Source organism: Syngnathus floridae, chromosome 10 (assembly GCF_059516105.1).
Source record: "Syngnathus floridae isolate MCC-2025c chromosome 10, RoL_Sflo_1.0, whole genome shotgun sequence".
Lineage (NCBI taxonomy): Eukaryota > Metazoa > Chordata > Actinopteri > Syngnathiformes > Syngnathidae > Syngnathus > Syngnathus floridae.
This window is the reverse complement of record NC_142422.1, coordinates 1123255-1144765: the sequence shown is the minus strand read 5'-3', so window position 1 is coordinate 1144765 and position 21511 is coordinate 1123255. Positions and strand designations below refer to the sequence as shown.

General features: G+C 46.0%; 3 protein-coding genes across 11 annotated transcripts; 2 read left to right on the top strand and 1 right to left on the bottom strand.

Annotated features, from left to right (window-relative positions):
• Positions 1-37: 37 nt before the first annotated feature.
• On the bottom strand, positions 38-4321 carry LOC148391572 (uncharacterized). Of its 2 annotated transcripts, none has more exons than XM_088386534.1 (6): positions 4195-4321; positions 2411-2576; positions 2188-2326; positions 1784-1891; positions 1039-1549; positions 38-934 (listed from the first exon to the last, which is right to left on the bottom strand). In XM_088386534.1, exons 2-6 carry the CDS (start codon positions 2554-2556, stop codon positions 576-578), a joined length of 1263 nt encoding a protein of 420 aa, XP_088242660.1. In that variant the 5' UTR covers positions 2557-2576; positions 4195-4321; the 3' UTR covers positions 38-575. The 2 variants fall into 2 exon arrangements, with proteins under 2 accessions (XP_088242660.1, XP_088242659.1); XM_088386533.1 differs by lacking the exon at positions 4195-4321 and adding an exon at positions 3208-3294.
• Positions 4322-4400: 79 nt separating this feature from the next.
• lsr (lipolysis stimulated lipoprotein receptor) lies at positions 4401-9581 on the top strand. Of its 2 annotated transcripts, XM_088386531.1 has the most exons (11): positions 4401-4616; positions 5296-5625; positions 5763-5882; positions 6162-6218; positions 6978-7124; positions 7221-7421; positions 7508-7570; positions 7692-7808; positions 7915-8209; positions 8325-8769; positions 8945-9581. In XM_088386531.1, exons 1-11 carry the CDS (start codon positions 4571-4573, stop codon positions 8978-8980), a joined length of 1857 nt encoding a protein of 618 aa, XP_088242657.1. In that variant the 5' UTR covers positions 4401-4570; the 3' UTR covers positions 8981-9581. The 2 variants fall into 2 exon arrangements, with proteins under 2 accessions (XP_088242657.1, XP_088242658.1); XM_088386532.1 differs by lacking the exon at positions 6162-6218.
• Positions 9582-9725: 144 nt separating this feature from the next.
• On the top strand, positions 9726-20391 carry mag (myelin associated glycoprotein). Of its 7 annotated transcripts, none has more exons than XM_088386526.1 (13): positions 9726-9993; positions 13899-13997; positions 14848-14949; positions 15089-15152; positions 15391-15759; positions 15845-16141; positions 16574-16831; positions 16936-17196; positions 17270-17578; positions 17645-17744; positions 18276-18372; positions 18609-18662; positions 19197-20391. In XM_088386526.1, the coding sequence occupies exons 4-13, from the start codon at positions 15107-15109 to the stop codon at positions 19350-19352; spliced, it is 1947 nt and encodes a 648-aa protein (XP_088242652.1). In that variant the 5' UTR covers positions 9726-9993; positions 13899-13997; positions 14848-14949; positions 15089-15106; the 3' UTR covers positions 19353-20391. The 7 variants fall into 7 exon arrangements, with proteins under 7 accessions (XP_088242652.1, XP_088242650.1, XP_088242654.1 ...); XM_088386524.1 differs by having other exon boundaries at positions 13899-14004; XM_088386525.1 differs by lacking the exon at positions 9726-9993 and adding an exon at positions 11859-11933 and having other exon boundaries at positions 13899-14004.
• Positions 20392-21511: the final 1120 nt, after the last annotated feature.

The window sequence follows — 21511 nt, the reverse complement described above, 5'->3', positions numbered from 1 at the left end:
GATGTGTCAGGGCAATGACGAAGCTGTCGAACAAATATTCAGTGAATAAGTCTATTTTATAGCACACTTTTCACAGAGGACTCACAATGTCTTCCACATAGTTAAAATACAGTCGTGTTATAAAATACAATCAAGAGAGACATTCACCGAGTCCTGCTGCAAATTGCAAAATGAAATTAAAAGAAAGCTTTACAATTGCATATAAATGGCACAAGTTTTAGTGGCTCAACAATTATAATTGCTAGGCACCAAGTTGCCACCAGATGACGCCAAGACACTACTTTTGGACTGTACGTACGAAATCAGCAGATTTTTCAGTGAATACAAACCCAAAGTTGACATATAAAGTCAGCAGTGACACAAGGGGCTAAAAGGGGGGCAGAAGCGTTCAAATAAAGGTTCAACCTGCAACAAAACCATGACAGGTTAGCTAAAGCTATGCACTGTACAGAAATCACACCAAAAAATCAAGAGAAATACAACTGAAAGTACAAAAGAGCTAACTGGTTCACAGTCATTGGTGGTTCTTTGGTTATATACTGTAAAAAAGATTGAAACTTGATCATTCGCATCGACTATGAGCTGTTGAATGTCACGTCGTTGTACTTGACGATTTTGCCGTCGCGCGTGACCACTTCTTTCTGCGCCCACCTCCCTACCTCTCCGTTCTTCTCCTCAAAGCAGCGCACCATCACTCGGCCGGTGGTGGGCAGCTGGCGTGGCAGGCCGCGGGTGGCATCCTGGAACAAGCCCATCTTCATCATGTCCTTGGACAGCTCCAGTGCGCCGCCACCGCCGCCACCTGCTAGCGCTTGGATCTTCTGAGGTGAGAGCGAACGCGGTTGTCTGGGGCCGCGGTGGACGAGTTTAATGTCCGGTCGAGGGGTGCGCTCCCACCCCAGCGGGGATCCACGCTTGTTCATTGGAGAGTGTGCTGAAAAAAGGCAAACGACTGTCAGTCATTCTCAAAGTGTGATACCGCCAATAGTTGTTCAGTTGTATTTGACTCCAATCCACTTCCATTGACGCTTTATGCACCTTGCCGCTCATTGTTGTATGGAGACGCTCCTCTCCGACCCGGTGACGCTCCTCTCCGACCTGGAGACGCTCCCCTCCGACCCGGTGACGCTCCCCTCCGACCCGGTGATGCCGACCGGGTCCTGACACGCGTCTGCGGCGGCGCTAGGTGCCCCAGACTTCCGACGGCCCTCCTTATGTCGCCGATGACGCCCACCATGGAGGCCCTCAGGGTGGGGTTGCTCTCCACCATCCTGCACACGGCCTGGCAGTAGGGCTGCTTGGCCATCACCTCCTGGATTTTGGCCGGGCACACGCTGGGGGTGTGCAGCCGGACGCGGGCGCAAAGCTCGGCGATGATTTTGCCCATGGCCCACACGTCCGAGCGCTGGTCCCGCTGGCTGTGGCGCTGCAGCACCTCGGGGGCCGAGTAGGCCTCGTTGCCCATGTCCACGGCCGAGTTGAGGCCGCGCCGGAAGAACTTGGCCAGGCCCAGGTCGATGATCACGGCTCGGTTTGTGTTGTGTTCCACCTGGAGGCCGAGAAACGCTTAGGTAAGTCTTTTTTCCTGATTTGGTGTTCTAATGGGCCCGTCACATTCGTCACTATTGTTCCTATTTGCTTAGAGCAGAGAATGACTAAGTGAGAAGCTCAGAGTCTTTAAGCAACCTCTGGTATGCTGCTTTTGCTGTATGCAATTAAATCCTTCATCTTATCCAGATCATTTTGACATCCTTAGTCTTATCTAGGTCATTTTGACACCCACCATGATGTTTTCAGGCTTGAGGTCTTGATGGACAATATCATAACAGTGGAGGTGTAGAAGGCCCTCGCACATGCCTACAATGATTTTGCCTCGATTTGCTGGCGTCAGCTGTAAAACAAACAAACACAAAGCCAATGATGACAGAGCGGAAGAGTATAGACCAGGTGTCTACTGCAAAACCTGCTTTTCCTTCCTTGGGCTTGAATTCATTTACATGTGTGGAATTAGCATGGTGTGATCAAAAACAAAATTTCAGACCAGTAGTCATTAGATCAAGGAGGATAAAGCAACGGTCCGTGGGCCACAAACGGCCCGTTCCATTCTTGAATCCGGTCCACGAGAAGTGCAGCTTTTAAGGTGTCCAATCTCGAATGAGATGGCGTGAAATTGGTTAGCGCGCTCACCTGTATTTTGGACTTTGCCGACTTAAATATGGTGGTCTCCAGGTCCTCGCCGAAGATGAACTCTAGCGGAATGATCCATTTGCCATCTTTCAGGTTGATGTTGCCCAGAAGCTTGACAATGTTTGGGTGATGGGCTTTGCTGCCAAGAAAACAAAACCGGCTTTTTACCATTATGGCTGCTTTGCAACTGAAACTGTCGTCGTTTAGTCGCCCCACTGCTCACTTGTACACTTCACACTCTCTCTCCAGGTCCTTCCTGCTGATGAGGTGCTGGGGAACCTTCTTAATGGCGGCCCAGGTGTCGTCGTACTTCTCTCGGTACACTTTGCCGAAGCAGCCTTGTGCCAGAGTCCCGGTGGAGTACGCCATCCGGGCTAGCTTGGTCAGCGCTAACGGACGCGGTTCACATCATTAGGTACACCAGCATGACCTCATGAGATCCAAAGCAATGCCATTTGTGATCTAGCGTCGATACAATTATAGAGCTTTCGTGTTCATGGAAGCTGCTCATTCTTATTTTTAATTTTTTTTCTATATTTACGTGTGCTTCTTCTATCCACTCTGCCGTAAAACTGGATTGACCCCCGTTGAGGTACTGTTAAAATTGGATTCTAATTTACTCCTTTAAGGAATGGTTATCTTTCAAAGTGCATCTCCTCGGCTCATCGAGACTAAAAGTGAACAGCGTGTGATGAAATAAAATTCCTGGTAGGGGAGCGTCGCCGTCATCAATGAACACTGCTTTTTTTCCTCCAGCTATATAATGTATACATACATACATCTATAAATATAAAACCACTTTTCACCCTGCTTTTGCTTTTTTGCACGTCATTGGACTTGAACTAAACTGGTCACAGTTTGATTACAAAGAAAAAGCAGACAAACTGGAAAAACCACCAGCGATAACAGAAGGATGCAAAATGTCCCCGACATGTTAAGAAAGAATGAAAGAATAAAAATAAACAGATATGGTCTCTAAATTCTGCTGGCGTAAAGCAAACATAGATTGCGTCTTCTTACCGTTTAGGCAAAGCAGAGGCGTCAAGTCTGAACATGAATCAACATAGTTAGCTCTTTTATCATACTTGGCTTCGTTCGTACCACGCCTCCCTACAAGCGGGCGGGTGGGCCTGCCTCGGCCTGACGTTTGACAACCATATATAAGACAACTCGAGACAATAAAAACGGGACTAAAACAGGTGCTAAGTGTCGTAGCGTGTAGCTCAATTGAACTCTGCTGCTAACTAAGACAGCAGCACCCACATAAGTGTCTAAATTTTTGTTACATATGCCTTATATGGTTTACTGCTGAGTAAACAGACGGCTATAATCAAATGTTATTTGTTCCACACAGGGGGGAAAATCTTTGTAAAAAATGATCCATTTTGAAATATTTGCCATATTATCGCTTGGTAACACCTGATGGGTTGTTCTTCCTCGGGTGCGGTGGTTTCCTAAAAGCCATATCAGAGGTAACCGATGGAGCCAGAGATCATTTTCTAGGTTTATACTGACAGCTTTAACAAATATTTACTATTTGAAAGGTGCAAGCTTCTCTCTGAAACGAAATTGTTCCTTGGTTTCTGTCTGACTAATTTACCTCCACTGGAGGTCAGCAAATACCAATGTGGTGACTGTCAGTCACCTGACTGCCAGTTTCATTACGTTCTGTTTCTGTCATAGGGAATTTTTATTTCAAATAGACCAATGACATAAATCAAAATATGTTTTAAACGACTAGGGACTTTAAAAGCTTGACCCACATTCCTGCACCTGTAGAACGAACCAGTGTTCCAAGAAACATGGAAACTGTCAGTAACATGTTATTATTGTCGACTTATGTTTCGTGTATAATTATGTAGGTTAGTATACATTTCCAAGCTGGAAGATGAGAATGCTCGAGTTTTTATAGCAAACCAGAGAAACTGTTGAACATTAACAAACATTGCGATAACACGATCGCCAAACGGGTCGTACCATTTTTAGAAGTTGTGGAGAACAATTTACGTTAGTGTCAATTTACGTCTGTATTCAGATTATGGTCTTGGTAAAAAAAAAAAGGACTTTGGCTTTTAATGTTTTTAATCTCCTCATATTAGCTGGGTGTTGTGTTAAATTATTCGCCGCTTTCTAGAAAATGTGTTTAAGGCGAGTGTCTTCACCCCCCTCCGTGTTTCGCAACATGTCTGAACTTACACCTGCGTGGTGCGTTCAGGTACTTTCCTTCCCTCCTTGGCGAAACTGGAGACGTCACAAAATGGAGTTGACGCTACCTGACTGATTGGGAGAATTTACGGTTAGAGCACGATGTAAAGTTGTTTTTCGCTCATAGTTGTGAATAAGATAGAAGAAATTCAACGAGTGAATCTCGGAGGACGACAGAATGAAGACATTTTGGGCGTTGTTTATCGCCGCAGCTCTAGCGACAGGTAAGAAAGAATTTTGGCCTCGACTGGGTGGGCCCGCTTCCGCCTCAGACATCGGGGACATTTTCTTTCACTCCAATTTTTGTCCAAATTCTATTCATCAACTGCAATTTAATGAATGTTTGGGCATTTTTGGGGCTAGTCCACGAGCGGTTGGTAAACGAGTAAAACTAATTTTTTTTTGTGGTTCAAAATTCAGTTGGACACTCATGGGTGTACAAAATGGCAGTCGGGGGACATGATCTTAGAATTAATTAAAATATGTTTTCCCCATTAACCAGGCAATAAAGCAACTCATTGTTTTACCTGCTTGTTGTGGTGTTGGATTCTAAAATATTTTTGATACTGCATCCAGCTCCATTTTGAAATACATTACTTTCAGCACGTCTCTTTAAAAATGAAATTATGAAACCCTTTGATAAGAAGTTAAAGTAGGATCAATGAGCATCCAATTTGTCACCATGAAGTGTTTTGATTGTTGCTCAGAGTATGAAGGGATGACATCGCATCGTTTCTTGGGGGGGGCTAGTGTTTCATATTTTGTGTTTACTATATCATTTATTAAGAGAAGAGAGAAATGTGAAAGAACAACAAAAAGCATATAAATACTTCACGTCAAAAGTTTTTGTGCAAGAGCACGTGTATGAATTATTCAAAAGATTTTTATCCCGTGCCATTTCAGAGTCAGCCATGGCTGTTTCGGTCAGCAGCCCGACAAAGCGCTACGTGGTCATCTTGTTCCAGCCCGTAACGCTCACATGCAACTTCCAGACCAGTGCCACACAACCGCCGGTGGTCACGTGGCGCTACAAGTCGTACTGCCGCGACCCAGTGCAGGCGGCGCTCAACCCCAGCAGCGCTGACAACATCCTGTCGCAGAACAACCCCAACTACGACCCCAACATCGAGTGCGCCGACAGCCAGCGCACGGTGCGCATCGTGGCCTCCAAGCAGGGCAACTCGGTCACGCTGGGCAGCGAGTACCAAGGACGCAAGATCAGCATCATCAATAGTACATAAGTGCATTTGCATGTTTCTGATCATATTAAAACTAGAAGCAACCTTTCTTGTCTGCTATTGAGTGATCAATTGTTGCTTTAATCCCATCGTGGTCCTATTTTTTTTATTTCTTTTTTTCCTACCCGCCAGATGCTGACCTGAACATTGCGCAGACGGCGTGGGGCGATAGCGGTGTCTACGTGTGCTCTGTCATTTCCTCGCAGGATCTCTCAGGCAACGGAGAGGACTACACTGAGCTCATTGTCTTGGGTAAATTCCAATCAACTTCTTCTTTCTACCGGCTTTCTTTTTCTCCTGCTTTCCTTTCAACCACAAATACACTAAATGAATAAAAAGTATCGAGACCATCAAATGAGTCAGGTTCAGCGAGACCCTCGTCAAACAGCTTTGGCATAAAGTAGTTTGAATACCGTCGGATTTGTCCATGTGGTGTCGTCGGGTTCAATGGCTAAAAGGCCTCGCGGGCAGGTGCGGTCGTTCTGAGAGCGCACACGATCCAGTAATTGTGGCTTTATCTTTCTTTCGCAGAGAGAAAGTCAAATGCTACTGACCTGCTGCCTGGCATTGACTTACTGGTTATGGAAGGTAGTACAAAAGCCCTCAGTGTGACTGCTTTGAGCCCTAGTGACATAGTCGATCAGAAGTACACAACGTGGCGCCAACCGTTTGAGTCCGCTTGGAAAGAAAAAGTGAAACCAGTCAAGAAAGTTTTATCAAAGTGAAAAAATAAATTCCCTGACCTAAAATACCTTCTTTTCCCGCTTTTTCCTTTTTAGTTTGTTTACGTTGGCAGCGCTGCGGTTGTGTCGTACCTCGCACGAGCCGGCTCAGCCAGTTTGTCAGGAGAGGTGTTGTTTCTCTCAGATAGGAAAGCAGACATTTGAAAATTAGCCGAGTAATCATTGAGCCTTAAAAAAAAAAAAAAAAAAGTTGGATGATTACCTTTGCCAAGCACAACAAAGTAGCATGTGGTAGCTTTTGTCTATTTGATATACTGTAACTTAATTTCTCAAATATCAGCTGTGAAATTGACATGCGGGGCACGTTTGAACCATTTTCGAACCTAAACATCAGCACACACAATGTAACTTTTTCAGTTCAAGTGAGGAGTCTCTTGAACGTTATTGTATCTTTTAAATGATGTTAAATGTGACTTCATTTGTCCATTTGGCGTTGCAGGGAGCGACGCCACCATCCATTCTTGCCGTTTGGCCATAAGATTTCTTTTCATTTTCTTGTAAACTGCAGTTTGACTTGAAATAAATGATCGTAATGGTTGCTATTTACTGTATGTGTTTCTAATGTATTTAAGTTTTTGTGTGTTTTTTTTTCTTTTATGTGCAGATTGGCTGCTGGTGGTGGTCGTAGTGTTGGCCTTCCTGCTGCTCCTGCTGCTGATCGGCATCTGCTGGTGTCAGTGCTGCCCCCACACGTGCTGCTGCTACGTCAGCTGCCCCTGCTGCCCCGACCGATGTTGCTGTCCGCGGGCACGTGAGTACTCGCCAGAAATCCACTTTTTGTGATTTACTCCGACACCGATAGTTGGGACGATTCACAAACATGAACATGGCATCTCTGCTTCCGCAGTGTACGAGGCGGGGAAGGCGGTGAAGAAAGGCATGGCCAACCAGTACGCCACCGTCTACGCGCCGAGCATGTACGCCCAGCCGGCCTACAGCGGGCCACCCATCCACCAGCCCGCCATGCCGCTGCTTCCTCTGCCCAACGGTGTCGGGGTCCCGCCCCCACAGAACGGGTACGGACGCGAGTACGACGGCGCAAGCTCTGGTAAGGGGGAAAAAAAAATAATTACAGGGAAAGTGATTACCTGTTAGTGTGTTTAAATGAATTGGAATGTCATTGTTTGTCTGGAGTGGGTCAAGGCTCCCAGGTGCCTCTGCTGCATGACCAAGATGGCGGCGCCGGTGGCGACCATAGTAAGTCAACAGAAAGATTGTGTGAACCAAAAACCAAAAACTACTCTGTATTGTTGTAGTCACTGTATTTATGGAAGTACCGGCGAATACGTTTCATTTCCTCAACCAATGTCACCTCCAGCTCGGAGTGGCTATCGCATCCAGGTGGACCCTGACGGCAACGCCACACGCGCCATTTACTACATGGAGAGAGAGCTCGCCAACCTGGACCCATCCAGACCCGCCAACTACAACCGCTGTGAGTCACTCGGTCGTGTCCTTCTTGGCCTGCTAGATGATGTGAACTTAGTCTTGTCACCTGGTGAGCGTGGCTTCCAAACCGACGTCTCCTTGCCTGTTCTCAGTGGACAACGTGAGCGAGGTGACTTCGCTGCACGACAACGCCGACCCGCGATCCCGCGGCGGTCGCGCGCAGCCGCCGGCGCTGTCCACCGTGTATGATGATGACGAGGGCATGAGCACCATCAGCAGCGTTTCGCAACACGTGCGCCGCCGCCCGGACGACCCGCCGCGCCGTGGCTACATGAACGAGCGGGCCCGGGCCCGCTCCATGGACAACTTGGACGACATCGGGCGCCGCTACGGCCGTGACGACTACCCGCCGCACCGACGCCCGGACGAGCCCCGAGGCAGGAGAGGGTGAGTTGCTGCTCTTCAAGCGTGGGCAGTGTGTGGTTAGTCTGATTTGAATCATTTTCTCCTCACTTGACTTGATGGATCATTCCAATTGATTTTGAAAGTAACCACTTTTCAGGTCTGACGACGACTGGAGCAACAGCGGCCGAGCTGGCTACGACAGAGACGAGCGCAGACGCCGCGACTACTCCCCAGATGACTATCGAAGAGGAGCAGGCGGAGGAGGCTACGGCGCCCTTCCGGGGAGGCGCAGCCGCAGTCGCGACGACCTGATGGATCTGGAGAGGGACCGGCGACCGGGCGGCGGCCGGGACAGGAGGGACGACTACGACGACAGCATCCTGAGAGAAGCCATGGAGAGGAAGAGGCTGGGGGAGCAGCAGAGGGCTCGCAGCCGAGACCGACTGGGAAGCGACGAGACGCGTTCGGATGGAGGTCGGGCGCCGCCCACCCGGGGGCCCCCGCCCCTGCCTCGGAACCCGCCGTCGGGACCCGGCGCTTTACCGCCGCCCTACAGCGACGACGAGAGCATGGCATCGTCTAAGAAAAGCAACCTGCGCACGGTAAGGGCCAACTCTGGTTGGATTCAACATCTGACACTCTTGAAGAAATACAGTCGACTCAACCCTAACAAAATCTACTCGGTAGCGCCCTCTGGAAAGAGTCAGCCAGGATTAACCCAAAACCCTTGGAGTTAACACCCCCACCCACCTCCATTATTATTCTGTTTTTCCACAGAATGGAGCTGTGAGCCGGGAGAGCCTCGTGGTGTGAGGGGAGCAAAACAGAAAGCACCGCTTCCCCAAGAAACAAGTAAAACATTTTTCAATTGTACAGTTTTCATTTTATTTTTACTGTGCTGAATTTTTTTTTTTTTTTTTAAAACCACTTCACTTACCAACCTTTGTTGCAAATAGAATTGAAATCTATGTAGTATGTGTGTGAGGGATGCGTGTTGCTTGTTTGTAATTTTATGAATGAAACATTGTGGCTGCCACAAGTGCCTTCAACTGTATAAAAGTGTAGATTTAGTTTTACTCAGTTTTATTTAGTTGTTATATAGCCCTAGAGGGATTTTAAAATGTACTTTTTGGAAACACTTTTTTATTATGTACTTTGCTACTTTCTATAAAACATTTAGCAATTTCTAGAATTGCGTTGTACCGCTGACCATGAAAATGCTCGACACACGATGAAAAATGTATTTTACAAGTAACGCCGTGTCTGGCTTGGCCATTTATGGAAAGTGACATTTTCAACCACTAGAGGCCGCCACTACCGTGCATGCCAACAGACTTTTGCTTTTAGAATATTCCCAACAAATCAAATTAAAAATATGTATATATATATATATATATACATTGTGTAAATATAATATGCGTTTCCATTTTATTTGTATTTTTTTCAAGTTTTACATCCATATTTTACTTGCTTTTCACCCCTCAGGCTGCCCTGCCCTGTAGAGCAGTAACTTATATTCAACTTCGGCAACAGTTAAGATGTTACCTAAAGCCTTGCATGTACATTTAAAGGTTATTTCTACATTCAAAATTTCCAATTAGGAAAAATTGTTTGGCATGAGCTTCATCTACATGACATATATGTACACTAGATTGTCATCCTTCTGTTGCCTGTGAAGCAAAATGAAGCATTTTGAGTTTAAAACTGCTAGTAGGGCGTTTGAAACTGGGCGGACTAGATGACATCACTCTGAGCGAGAGAGATGAAGACGAAGAGGAGGAGGACGCTGCCTCACACCCATCAATCCATCCCTTCTGGCTAATGAGGTAAGAGCTCTCATTTATTCCAATATATACAATCAGCTGTCGAAAGCCTCCTTATTTTCTTTTTGGCATGTTTGTAGGCTGCAATAACTTACTGTTTCATATAAATGTTTAATTTCACTGATGTAGTTTCTATAACAATGCTTTAAACAATAAATACTGTATTTCCCCCCTACATTTTATTTTTTATAAATATATATTTGTAACATAGCCTCTTGAAAATATTGACTCGACAATGACACAAAGTGCTAAAAGGAGAGCAGAAATTTATTATACACTGATTACTGCAAAATTTTTTAAATCTTATACGCACATATTGGCGAGAGTTGATCAGGCAAATCAATGTAATTCTTTTTTTTTTTTAAATCGATATACTTATTGAAAGCGCTTACATAATGGCCCTCACTCCCTAGGTTGACCACCACTGCACTTGTGCAAAACATGCACTCTTCCACACTTAAAAGGGCAAACTTTTTCATTTGAATGGGACATTCTTCTTGTTTTCTTCCAACATTTTTCTCCTGTCAACTGGCATCCATCCATACATAGCTCTCGTCTGCACAAGTGTCCAGAGGCACAATGGCTCCTTTCTTGGTGTGTAGTTCTGTCCAGTAAGCCCCATCGTGCTCTCACAACAAGGCTGCAAGGGAATTTGTCGCCAAACGTACTTTTAAAAATTGAAATATGACAGAGTACGTGTCATAATCTAAGGTTTCATGCTAAGGCTACACGTTAAAGCGCTAACTAAGGGTGGTCAAGAGGTGACAGGCAGAAAGAGAAAAAGGGAATTGTTTGGCTGGTGTTCTCTGCGTCCACTTTCCGGTGTTGTGCCGTCCGTGTCAGGCAGGCTTGAGTCCCAGAAAGAACAAAGGCTGCTATAGTGTGTTAAGTACACTTTTGGAGTTCCTAGCGCCCCCTTGGGAATGACTGGTTTGAAGGTCAATTCATTTCAAATTGACCTTACTGCAAAAAAACATTCTATTGCGAAACCGGATCAATGTTAAGTCACAAAATCGGCAGTCTTGCATTATAAAGTCAATCACGATGCCAAAGTAAACATTGGAAATTGTTTGTCCTACGGAGCAGATCTAATAGGAGTTTGCTATCGGAAATGTTTAGCAGATTTGAAATTGAGCAGATCTGGAAGGACGAGAATCGCTCAGGATATTTGCTAGACAATTTTGGCGTAATTGCCCACTTAAGATTCTTTCTGGAAATTGCAGCATAATAATAGCATAGTTGCCTAATTAATTGTTTGTTTGCCAAAAACAATACAAACAAAACACAAGAAATCCCGCAAACGAGAAGGCCTCGTTGCTAAACCTTTGCGGATAACCGTGACTGAAAATCTATACAGACATAAAAGGAGAAAAGAAAAACATTTTTAGCAAGCTATTTAGGCTAACATAATGCTAGATTGATCGGGCTTTATCAATGCAAACTAAAACGTGGCTAATAAAATAAATCACGAAGCTCAGTAATAATCTGTGTTTGACGCAGGTACCCTTCGAACCTGCATCATTTTTCTTCTGTTCAATTATATTTCAATTTCATCTTTTAAAATAAAAAAGTTAACTCCATTCAAATGTTCTCTTTGCTTTTTCCATTAGGAAATCAATCATGTCACTAAACAAACAATGAAGTGCCTTGGTGGCGGTATTAACAAGACGGCGCCACGTAGCGTGGCATTAACACACTATACAGTGCGTCCCTTTGTGGCCAATGTCCGAGGCACGGGGCGAACAATGCCGCCGCACTGAAGGAGCGATTGTCATACAGTTAGGGGGAAGGGGGGGGCTGATGCGGGAGTCACGGTGGTGGGCGTGCGGATAGCGTCGGGGGGCCGCGCCGGGCCGGGCCGCCCCGGGGCTTGGTACAGAGAGTGGCGCCAGGCTTCTTTGCGTAACAGCGTGACAGGGAAAGAACTCGCCTACAGTGCACAGGTATCTGTCGACCCTTTCTGTCTGTGTTCCGAGTCACCTTTAGACTTTGTTTGGTGTCAGTGTGATGACGGTGATGCTAGGCAGAAGACCTTGTAGACTGCATTCCATGTCTGCTCTGTGCCATTTCGCCTCTGTCCTGCTAGGCTTGAACTCTTTGACTGTGTTTATCATTTATCCGTCAACAAACCAAAACATTTTTTACCATTTTGCATGCATTTGTTTGAATTTGAAACAGATACCGGGTCAACAATGATTTATGCTGGTCTGGTCTGCATGATATGCAGTATAGATGCAGAAATCCAGTTGGACCTTTTTGAAGTTAAAGTCAGAATTGCTTCAGAAGTGGCTCCTGTTAGAAATTCTTCCCATTCCGTTCCTGAGGCGTCTGCTTGCTTGGCGCCATTTTTTGTTTGTATTTACTCACGTGTGTCGAAGCGGATACCCCCCTTTGGTTCCGAGCGGAAGGCAACGTTCCCAAACGGCCGCCGAGGCCCGCGGATCGCCATCTGCCCATTGGCAACTCCATTCTTGTTATGCGCTTTTCTGCCAAATACGGCTCAGATGCTCTGTATGGCCACGCTTTACGAAAACACACCGGGGCTGTGCTCAAAATCACCATCTCGTCAGTCTGTCGGTGCTTCTCAAAGCTTTTGCACCAAGCGCCACTTGAAAAAAAATTATTTTCCAAGTAGCACTCCTTACGAATACCTGGATAGCATTGCTCGTTTTGTCAGCCCATCTATGACATTTCCTACGACGTGGCGGTATTCCCATATAAGATGACACACCTTCTGTCGTCTAAAGATAGACAAAACAGTGTTTTGTCCTCGCCAACAATACAAAACTGACATTTTGACTCATTCACCATGGATTTCCCAAATATAACCACGGCAAAGTAAAATGACTCGCCTTGTCTTATCTACATACCGGGCTAGCAGCTTTCACTGTAGCACCTCGAGTGATTGGAGACTGGCACCGCTCAGCATTTGTGTGTGTGTGTGGGGGGGGGGGGGGCGAGAGTTATCATGCTTGAAGACCATCTGCTGCTCCTGGTGTATTTTTTAGTCTGGGTGGGGGTGCGAGCGGCTCTTAGCTTGCGTCACGGCCCGGCAGCAAACTGCACGCTGTGAGCGGGCCTGTTGCGGAGAAGAAAAAATACTTAAAAAATTCCTCCAGTTATGCCGTGGTGCACAATGGCAGTCCAGTGTTTGTGCCCACAAGGTCTTCATTCTCTTGCACCCTCCGCAAAGTCCCTTTTAAGTCCACGGATGGGAGGTAGTCACAATGAAAATGTTCTTCTTGGCATACGTTGAAGTAGATTTTATCATCCACCAATTCACCAATCATCCAGCAATTTTCCAGCTGTACTATCAGAGCCATAAAAAGCCTGATGTAGTCAATGTTCGCTATCCAACTTGGATTTTTATCTTTTCATGTCGACTTTGAGATTGCGAGATGGTGTGGTAATGTCCCACTTGGCACTGGCTTCATTGTCAGGACAATGGCGGCTATAAAAGCCACAGGGGCAGAATGAAGAGGAAGGTCACATAGCTGCGCAACCCACAAGCGTGCTAGCGCGTCTTACGCTAACACGCGTGTAGCGTAGGCGGAAAGCGGCATGCCGCATGCTAATACTCCCGGCACTCAGCATTCCCGTCGTCCTCGGTAGTTTACTCGACCTTATATGTTTGATTTACGAGCCGCTCGCTCAACTAAGCCTTGATTTGGACCAGTATTTATCTGCAACTTGAAGTTAGCCCACCCATCTGCAAACTAAGCAGAAGATCTGACTCCGCCACTCTTCCAAACGTTCCTCAACATACCGTAGAAATAAACAAGCTCTGCATTCTGCCCACACTTCATATGTTGCCTTAAAGTGACTCAGTCAAATGCAAAATCATTTTAGAACACGCTTAATGACATCACGTCCATCACATAATGTTCTAACGGCTTTCTCTCTGGCAGTTCCTCTGCCCTCTAGAATTGCAACATCTCAGAGTGGTCAAGCGTGGACGAGGACAAGAGGCCGGTGAGAGAAGGAGCAGGAGCCTGGCGCTGAGGCTGGTATGAGGCAAGTGGTTTGTACGAGGAAAGCGTATGTTCTCGTTTGTCCGTTCGTCGCTCAATGAGGCCATTGTGAAGGCTGACGATGGGGGCAGGGGGCGGGGGGGGGGGCTCACCGCCTTTCGGCCTCGAATCACTCGACCGGCTCTCTGCCTTTTGTCCCGGTGCAGATGGCGTAGCTTGACGCAGTTTCGGGATTGTGTGGGTCCGGATATCTCAGGGGGGCGGGTTTGATCCATTTTACCCCTTCCGCACACAATCAATGAAACACATTGAAATGTGATAAAACACTTTTCAAAGTGTGTCTTGATGCCTGTTCTCACTCGCTCGCAGGGAAAGAGAAAACAATTGTCAACCTCATTGTGTTTTTAGCAACAGCTAATATAGCCCGGGCTTTGTTGATCCAAGCTCAACATGGCAAACTCCACTCTCAGGCCTGCCATCTGGACACAGCGGCTGCCACGCGTAAATCCGACTCACTTTTGACAATACGGGACTATATTTCCCGCAGAAATGTTGTAAGGCTGTAGCTGCGCGTCACCCACCGCTTGACGGTCCGCAGAGCACAGACGGTGTCAGTAATCCACACAAAGCTGATGTGATGCGTCGACAGTACGAGGCTTTCATTGACCGAGTTTACGCCATGATGACGAGTGACTTCACTGATGCTAGCGTTTTTCCTTCTTTGCCATTACACACTCAATGGCCACTATGATGTCATGTTGTGCGCGAAGCTCTATCAGTTAAAATGGGATTCATGTTAAATCCTTAAGTGACGGGAAAAGACCTCTCCATCGCCGTTGTCTATTGAATTCTCTGTGATTCGAACATATTACCTCTATTTTTGTAGAGAAGAAGGTTGTCAAGCCATCTGGGTGTGAGCAAACACCCACCAGTGGATCCCCTTTTCCTGTGAAACAGCTCTTTGCTTTGAATCATCACAATTCCCAAGGTATGGCAAGATATCACCAAAGCTTCAGAAACTTGAGTGTGAGCTGGTGGAAGTGACTCACGCCGGTGACATTTGCAATGTCTTTTTTTCTCACATGGTGATGATGCACGTGTTAAAACTAACTATTTGTGTGTTCCAGAGGTGTGGAGTGGACGCCATGTGGTGCTTGACGCTGTTCTTATCGCTACTGCTAATCATCAATGGTAAGAAATGCTTTGAAAGTCAAAACGGTCAAGAATATAGCTTTCTTGTGTTCAGGGGTCACGTGACCTGACGAGTCAGACTCACGTCGTCGGTTTCTGGCACTGAATAGCTGTTAATGTTGACCTTTAGCCCCAGAATGTGAGCTTCCGCTTAGCATTTATCATCAAATGGCAGTTCCATTAATTGCCGCTTGAGGGCAGCAGTGAGATCGGGAATCACATAGTATATATATTTCAGATGTCAGCTCCCAGTGGAACGTTTGGGTGCCGCGGGACATCTCGGCTATGAGCAACACCTGCGTGGTCATCCAGTGCACCTTCATGTACCCGTCGGGCGTCAGGCCGTACCGCGGCGTCCACGGCATCTGGTACTACGGCCAGCCCTACCCGCAGCTCTTCCCGCCGGTGGTGTTCAAGACCCGCACGGACGTGGTGCACGAGAGCTACAAGGGTCGCACCAGGATGCTGGGTGACCTTCAGCAGAAGAATTGCACGCTGCTCATCAACAATGTCGGACCGGAGCACTCGGGGAGATACTACTTTCGCGCTGATCTCGGCGGGGCCAACGTGTACACCTTCCCGGATTTTGCCGATCTTAAAGTTCTGGGTAAGACGCACATAATAAATTGATGATTAAGGATAGAGATGAATGTATCACCACAAGTCAAAGCGTAACGCTGCTCTTCCATTAGAACAACCCAACATCGACGTTCCGGATGAGATCGTGAGCGACGAGAGCTTGACGCTGACTTGCTACGCCCCGGACAACTGCCCCGACATGAACCCCGAGATCCAGTGGATGTACACGGATTACCTGCCCGACCCCGAATTCAGCTCCGACTACATCGAGGAGGGCAACACCGCCGTGCAATCCAGCACATTGGTGTTCACCCCCAGGCCGGTGCACAATGGCCAGCTGCTGGGCTGCAGGGTGTACTACCCCAACACCACGCTGGTCTATGAAAGGCTGGTCTCTCTGGACATCAAATGTAAGTATGAAACTGCCAACGCATGTCCCTGCAATTGCGCTTATCAATTGTGGATTGCACTCATGAACATTTTTGGGGGGCAATCTATAGCATCAACATGGAAAGATCATTTAATGAGGTGCTCTTCAGATTAATTTAAGCCAAAAATAGTTCTCTTTGTGGCAGGCGCAATGTTTCCTGAGAAACACCTCTTTCTGTAATGCTTTAAAATGCCACCAGATGGCGCCAAAGTTCCCAGTAGGAATTTGGTTCAAGGACATACTCTAGTGTTTTGCACTTGAGACAGCAAAAAGAGAAGAAAATTCCTGTTTTGCGGCACTCATCAATCAAGTGACCGTCCATAGACAAAACATTTGAGGTCATTTCAAAAATGAGTATGTACTATAATCTCAATGTCTGATAAAGGGCAACATTGTCTTTGCTTCCGACCAGACGCTCCGCGTTCAGTGTGGGTGAACGTCTCCTCGGAGGTGATGGAAGGCAGCTCGGTGACCCTACACTGTGAAGTGGACAGTAACCCGCCTGCCAGGATTTCCTGGAAGTTTGGAGACCAGGAACTGCTGTGGGACACTGCGTCCAACCTGTCGCTCACATTAGATGACGTGACGCCGGCAGAGGAGGGCGTCTACACCTGCATTGGCGACAACGGCTACGGCGCCATGAATACGTCACTCTACTTAGCCGTCAAGTGTGAGTTGGGTTGCCTCCTGTTCAGTTTCTCAGCAAGAACAGAGGCCTGATTTGTTGACATTTTCCAAGGTCAATCTGACCTGCCGCCATCTTTCTGTTTCCAGACCCTCCCCGCGAACCTATCGTCAACGACTCCTTGACTGTGCAGGAGGGCTTCTCGCTGACGCTGCACTGCAGCACTCAGGGAAGCCCGCCGCCTACCCTCACCTGGCTAAAGGACGGCGAACTGGTGGGCACCATCACCGCTGATGAGTTGTCCGTGCTGGAGCTTGAGGACATCACACCGCAGGGTGACGGCCAATACCGCTGCCTGGCTGAGAACGAGCACGGCCGTGCCAGCAGCTCCCTGAACATCACTGTGGAGTGTGAGTAGAAAAATGGTTGGTTTTCCTCTGATGTTTTCTGGGGAACTAACTGGGTATTTCCACGCCCTGCCAGATGCTCCAATCCTTCTGGACGAGTCCAAATGCACAGTAGTGCGGGAGGGCGTGCAATGCGTCTGCATGGCTTCGGGGAACCCCGAGCCCACCATCGAGTTTTACCTGCCCGACTTGAACATCACCATCAACGAGACGGAGGGCCGCTACAACTTCTACACGCACACGGACGGCCAGACGTCCACGGGCATGATCAAACTGCGAGAGAAGGGCGAGCGGGCCAGCAACGGCGGCCCCGCCGTCAACGTCCACTGCAGCATCTCCAACATGTACGGCAGAGAAAGCGTTCTCCTGGAGCTACAGCAAGAGAGTGAGTCGTACACTTTCACTTTCTTTCAATGGGGGAATATCGTGGTAATTCTGTCTGGCTTTCCAGAGAAGTACCTCATGGCCGTTATTGTGGGCACAATCGGCGGCGTGGCGGTCATCGCCTTCATCATCGCGGCGGTGAGATACGTGGGCCAAAACAATAAGAAGTGAGTACCGGGGGATAAACCACAAGAGATGTAAAAAAAAAAAAAAAAGGAAATCCAAGGAAACACTTAAGCCTCGTCATCCATTCTAAAACGCACTGACGCCACTTGTGTGAAAGAGTGATTGGCGGGGATGTGAGTATCAAATCCTTGGATGTCTGCTTCCTGGTTGAGGGGTCACGGTAAAGGCCTTCAAATTTCTCAGTACACTCGTGTTTTTTTTGGCATATCGTTACACCCCTTTCCTATTCTGCAGGCATGATTCCCTGCTCTTACACAGCTTTTGTATCCTTCACGCAACCTTTTCTAAAAAAAAAAAAAAACTAAATTGCTTTATTCGGACCCTGCCTCAAATTAAAAAAAAAAATCACCATTGACAATTTCCCCTCCGCGACTAACGGCATAACCACATCACCCAGCCAGCGTAACCCGACGGCACTTGTCCTTTTAAAATGGATGCCCAGGCTTTGCATTTTAGCGTCGAGGTCCGAGTCTGATAATGTGACTCCGCCCCTCCCTTCCCCTCCATCCCAGGGAGAATGGCCTCCCTAGGCAGGACGTGGTCCTGGAGAACCCCGCTTTGTACTACAGCGCAGTCAAGAAGGACAAACAAAATCTGAGGAAGAAAGTGGTGAGACATGATGATGACTCTCACGATGACGCGAAGTAAGATGTTAAGTCAAACTAGTTGTCGTCGTCATTGTCGCCCCCGGCCCGCTTTCCACGTGGCGAGAGCTCTCACCCCAACCATGAACCTTTTGGAAAGGCACTGTTTTTCTCTTGCTTTCATCGCTTCTCTGCGTTTTATTCTCCCCCTTCTTCTTCTGTCTGTCTGTCTGTCTTTTCTCTCCCTTAACTCCTGCACAGCTTAAGACAGAGCTGTTGGGCTCAAAGTTTAACTCCATTCTAGAGGAGAGCACGGTAAGGTTCCCTAGTCACAGCGATCCGCACATCCTGGCATAGCCGCTTTTGTACTCTGTACGCCGTCTTGGGTTGATTTTCGACGCCAAAGTGTCGTCTGCATGGCTGCTGGCTCATGGCTAACTTCCATCCTTGCCCGCCTAACATGTCTCAAGTCTCCTTGTCCCACCAATAACTATGTATTAACTTCTTGATGTTGCATGCAATACCCAGTAGTCATTTGGTAGTCTTCTGGTGAATATACACACAAAATGGTGCTTAGAATTGTACAGATTAAAGATACAAAACATACAGATTTGTTCTTGGGAATTTATGCATTTTTTTCTCATAAATGTATCTTTAAAATGTAATAATTTTTTCTCTCTTTTATTGGAATAATCCAATTTTATTTTCATGTTATTATAGAATAAAGTTCATCAGTCTATAAAAATGGATCCAAAATGTTCAAATTGCCATTTTGCAAGCAAAACGTCAAATGCCCACTCCAACCAAAAAAAGTAAAAAAAAACGTTTTTTTTTTTTTGGGCGCCACAGGGAGAAGACGGGGATTTCCAACCTGCAAGCTCTTTGGCAAGCTTTGAGAGGCGAGAGCTAAACTACGCCGCTTTGGAGCTGGGTGGGTCCAGGGAGGGAGCGCCGGGGAGGGGGGACGACAGCAGCAGCAGTTACGCAGAAATCAAAGCCAAATGAATCGCGATCCTTCCCTGATGCCTCGGCCACGCGAGACGCAGTTGCAGTTTTAGTCTGATTTTTTGACGTGTAAGATTATAAAGCTTTTTTTTTTTCATCAAATAAAAACAAAGTCTTATGAGATAACATGAAAAATGTTTTTATGTAGAAGAAATTGTCGAGAAATTTGAGTAAATAATGATAAAATAAGAATCTTGTGTTATCACACTCCGTAAAAAAAAATAGCGTTACACACCTGGTCTCTACCATTTTGTTTGCGTCATTGTCACTGCGTCTGCTGCCAGTCAAAGCATGAGGGAAAGGGGAAACTGTCTTTTGTTTTATTTTGTGACATGTTTAATGTCACTCGAGGGTTTCCTCCCACGCAAGATCAAAAGGGTCATAAATTAAATGACCATTTTTCAAGGAAAAGAAGCTAAACTGCTATGACCTTTTCAGGCCTCTGTATTTCATTTCCTTTGCCTGATAGGGTAAAGACGGAACCTTGCGTCACTATTTTTTATTGTATTTAACGTGTACAGTAAACAAAATGGTTACCGCCGTCTCCTTTAAGAGTCTTTAAGAGTCTTTAAAAACGTTCCGAAATGTAATCAAATTGTTCTTTTTGTATTCCACCGCATTGTCTGGAACGCTCGGTTGTCTGACTGATGGGAAAAACGCAACACAACACACTTTTAGAGTGTTCTCTCGATTCGACAATGTGTGCGTACGTGTGCCTGTTTGTGTAAATGTGTTCAAACTGCTGAAAGACGATGGCTTTTTGGGCGTTGTGTGGATGTTCGCATAATGTTGCATCCGATGTTTATGTTGTCAGAGATAGTTGAACTAATAACACACTATAGCAATGCTAAACTAAGAGCCTAATTTGATAACCATGGTGTCGATAACATATTAATGCATATGTATAATCGTGAGTGGGATGCCAGTACAAACAATACAAAGTTTCCAAAATTGCGCCAAACATTACACTTATTGACCATATACTACATGTTGTGTCATTATGGCCTGTCAAATATTAAAGGGATACCCCAGTTGTCAATTAGTTGTCTTTTTCCACTGAAACTCAAAGCTCACAGGATATTTTTATTTTTGTCACTTAGTGCAGGGAGGCCATAAAGTAATGATAAGAAATAGGGCTGTCACTATTGAATTATTTGTCCTAGGAATGGATTCAAAGTGACAGGAGTCATGTGAAATGGAGAGTAAGAGTCAAAAACGCTAACCTCAAGACTGAAGACTGACTGATTTTGAAAAGCTAAGTGCCAGCAACCACCAAGCATGAAAATTTTCAAATCAGTCAACCAAATTTGCTCATAAAAAAACAAAGACTTGCATTCCAGTTGATTCATTTATTGGACAGAAAAGCAGTTTGACTTTTTTTATTTACTTTTATTTTTATTGACTATTTCCTTGGCAGCTTTCATGATACACTCTCCTATTTTAACACTATTGAACATCGAATATCACAAACTATGAGAGGACCGAAACAGTCATAGAATACTCAACTATATAGCATTGGCGCCCTCTGCGGGAAACATGTTGTACTGCACCCACCCCTCTCTTGCTGTCTTTTGACCACGACTTCTGAAACTCATCTGCTGTTCCCCACGACCTAATTCACCTGGAAACTGTCAAATAACTCAAAGCGCGGATTAAATTATCTTTACAAAATAATATATTATATAATAAAACGCAACGTGCAGTACCTTTAAAAAATATATTGGCAATAGACGACGTGGAACCTCAACTCTAGTAGTGCAGACAGCACTTTTGAGAAAATATGCATGTCCAACATGATGCTATAATATGTTTGTAATATAATTGTAATTTAACACAATTATCTATACAAAAAACAAGTGCTGAAGTACGTGGCTCGTCCACTTGGAGGCGCTATCTTGCACACAAAACAAGCCTGCAAACATTATTTGTTCATTTTTCAGCTTTAAAAATAGTGAATAGTGCAGCAGAAATGAATACAACCGAGTGAATGTCATTTAGTACGTACTTCAAGAAAAGAGGCAGACATTCGGATTGTAAAGTTCATATTTCGTCACATCGTTATTGAACGTTAATGATATTAAGTCGATGACATGAATTTTGAAAGGTAAAAATCGGATTGTCGGTATTTTTAAAAACAAGAAGCTTTTGCACATGTCATT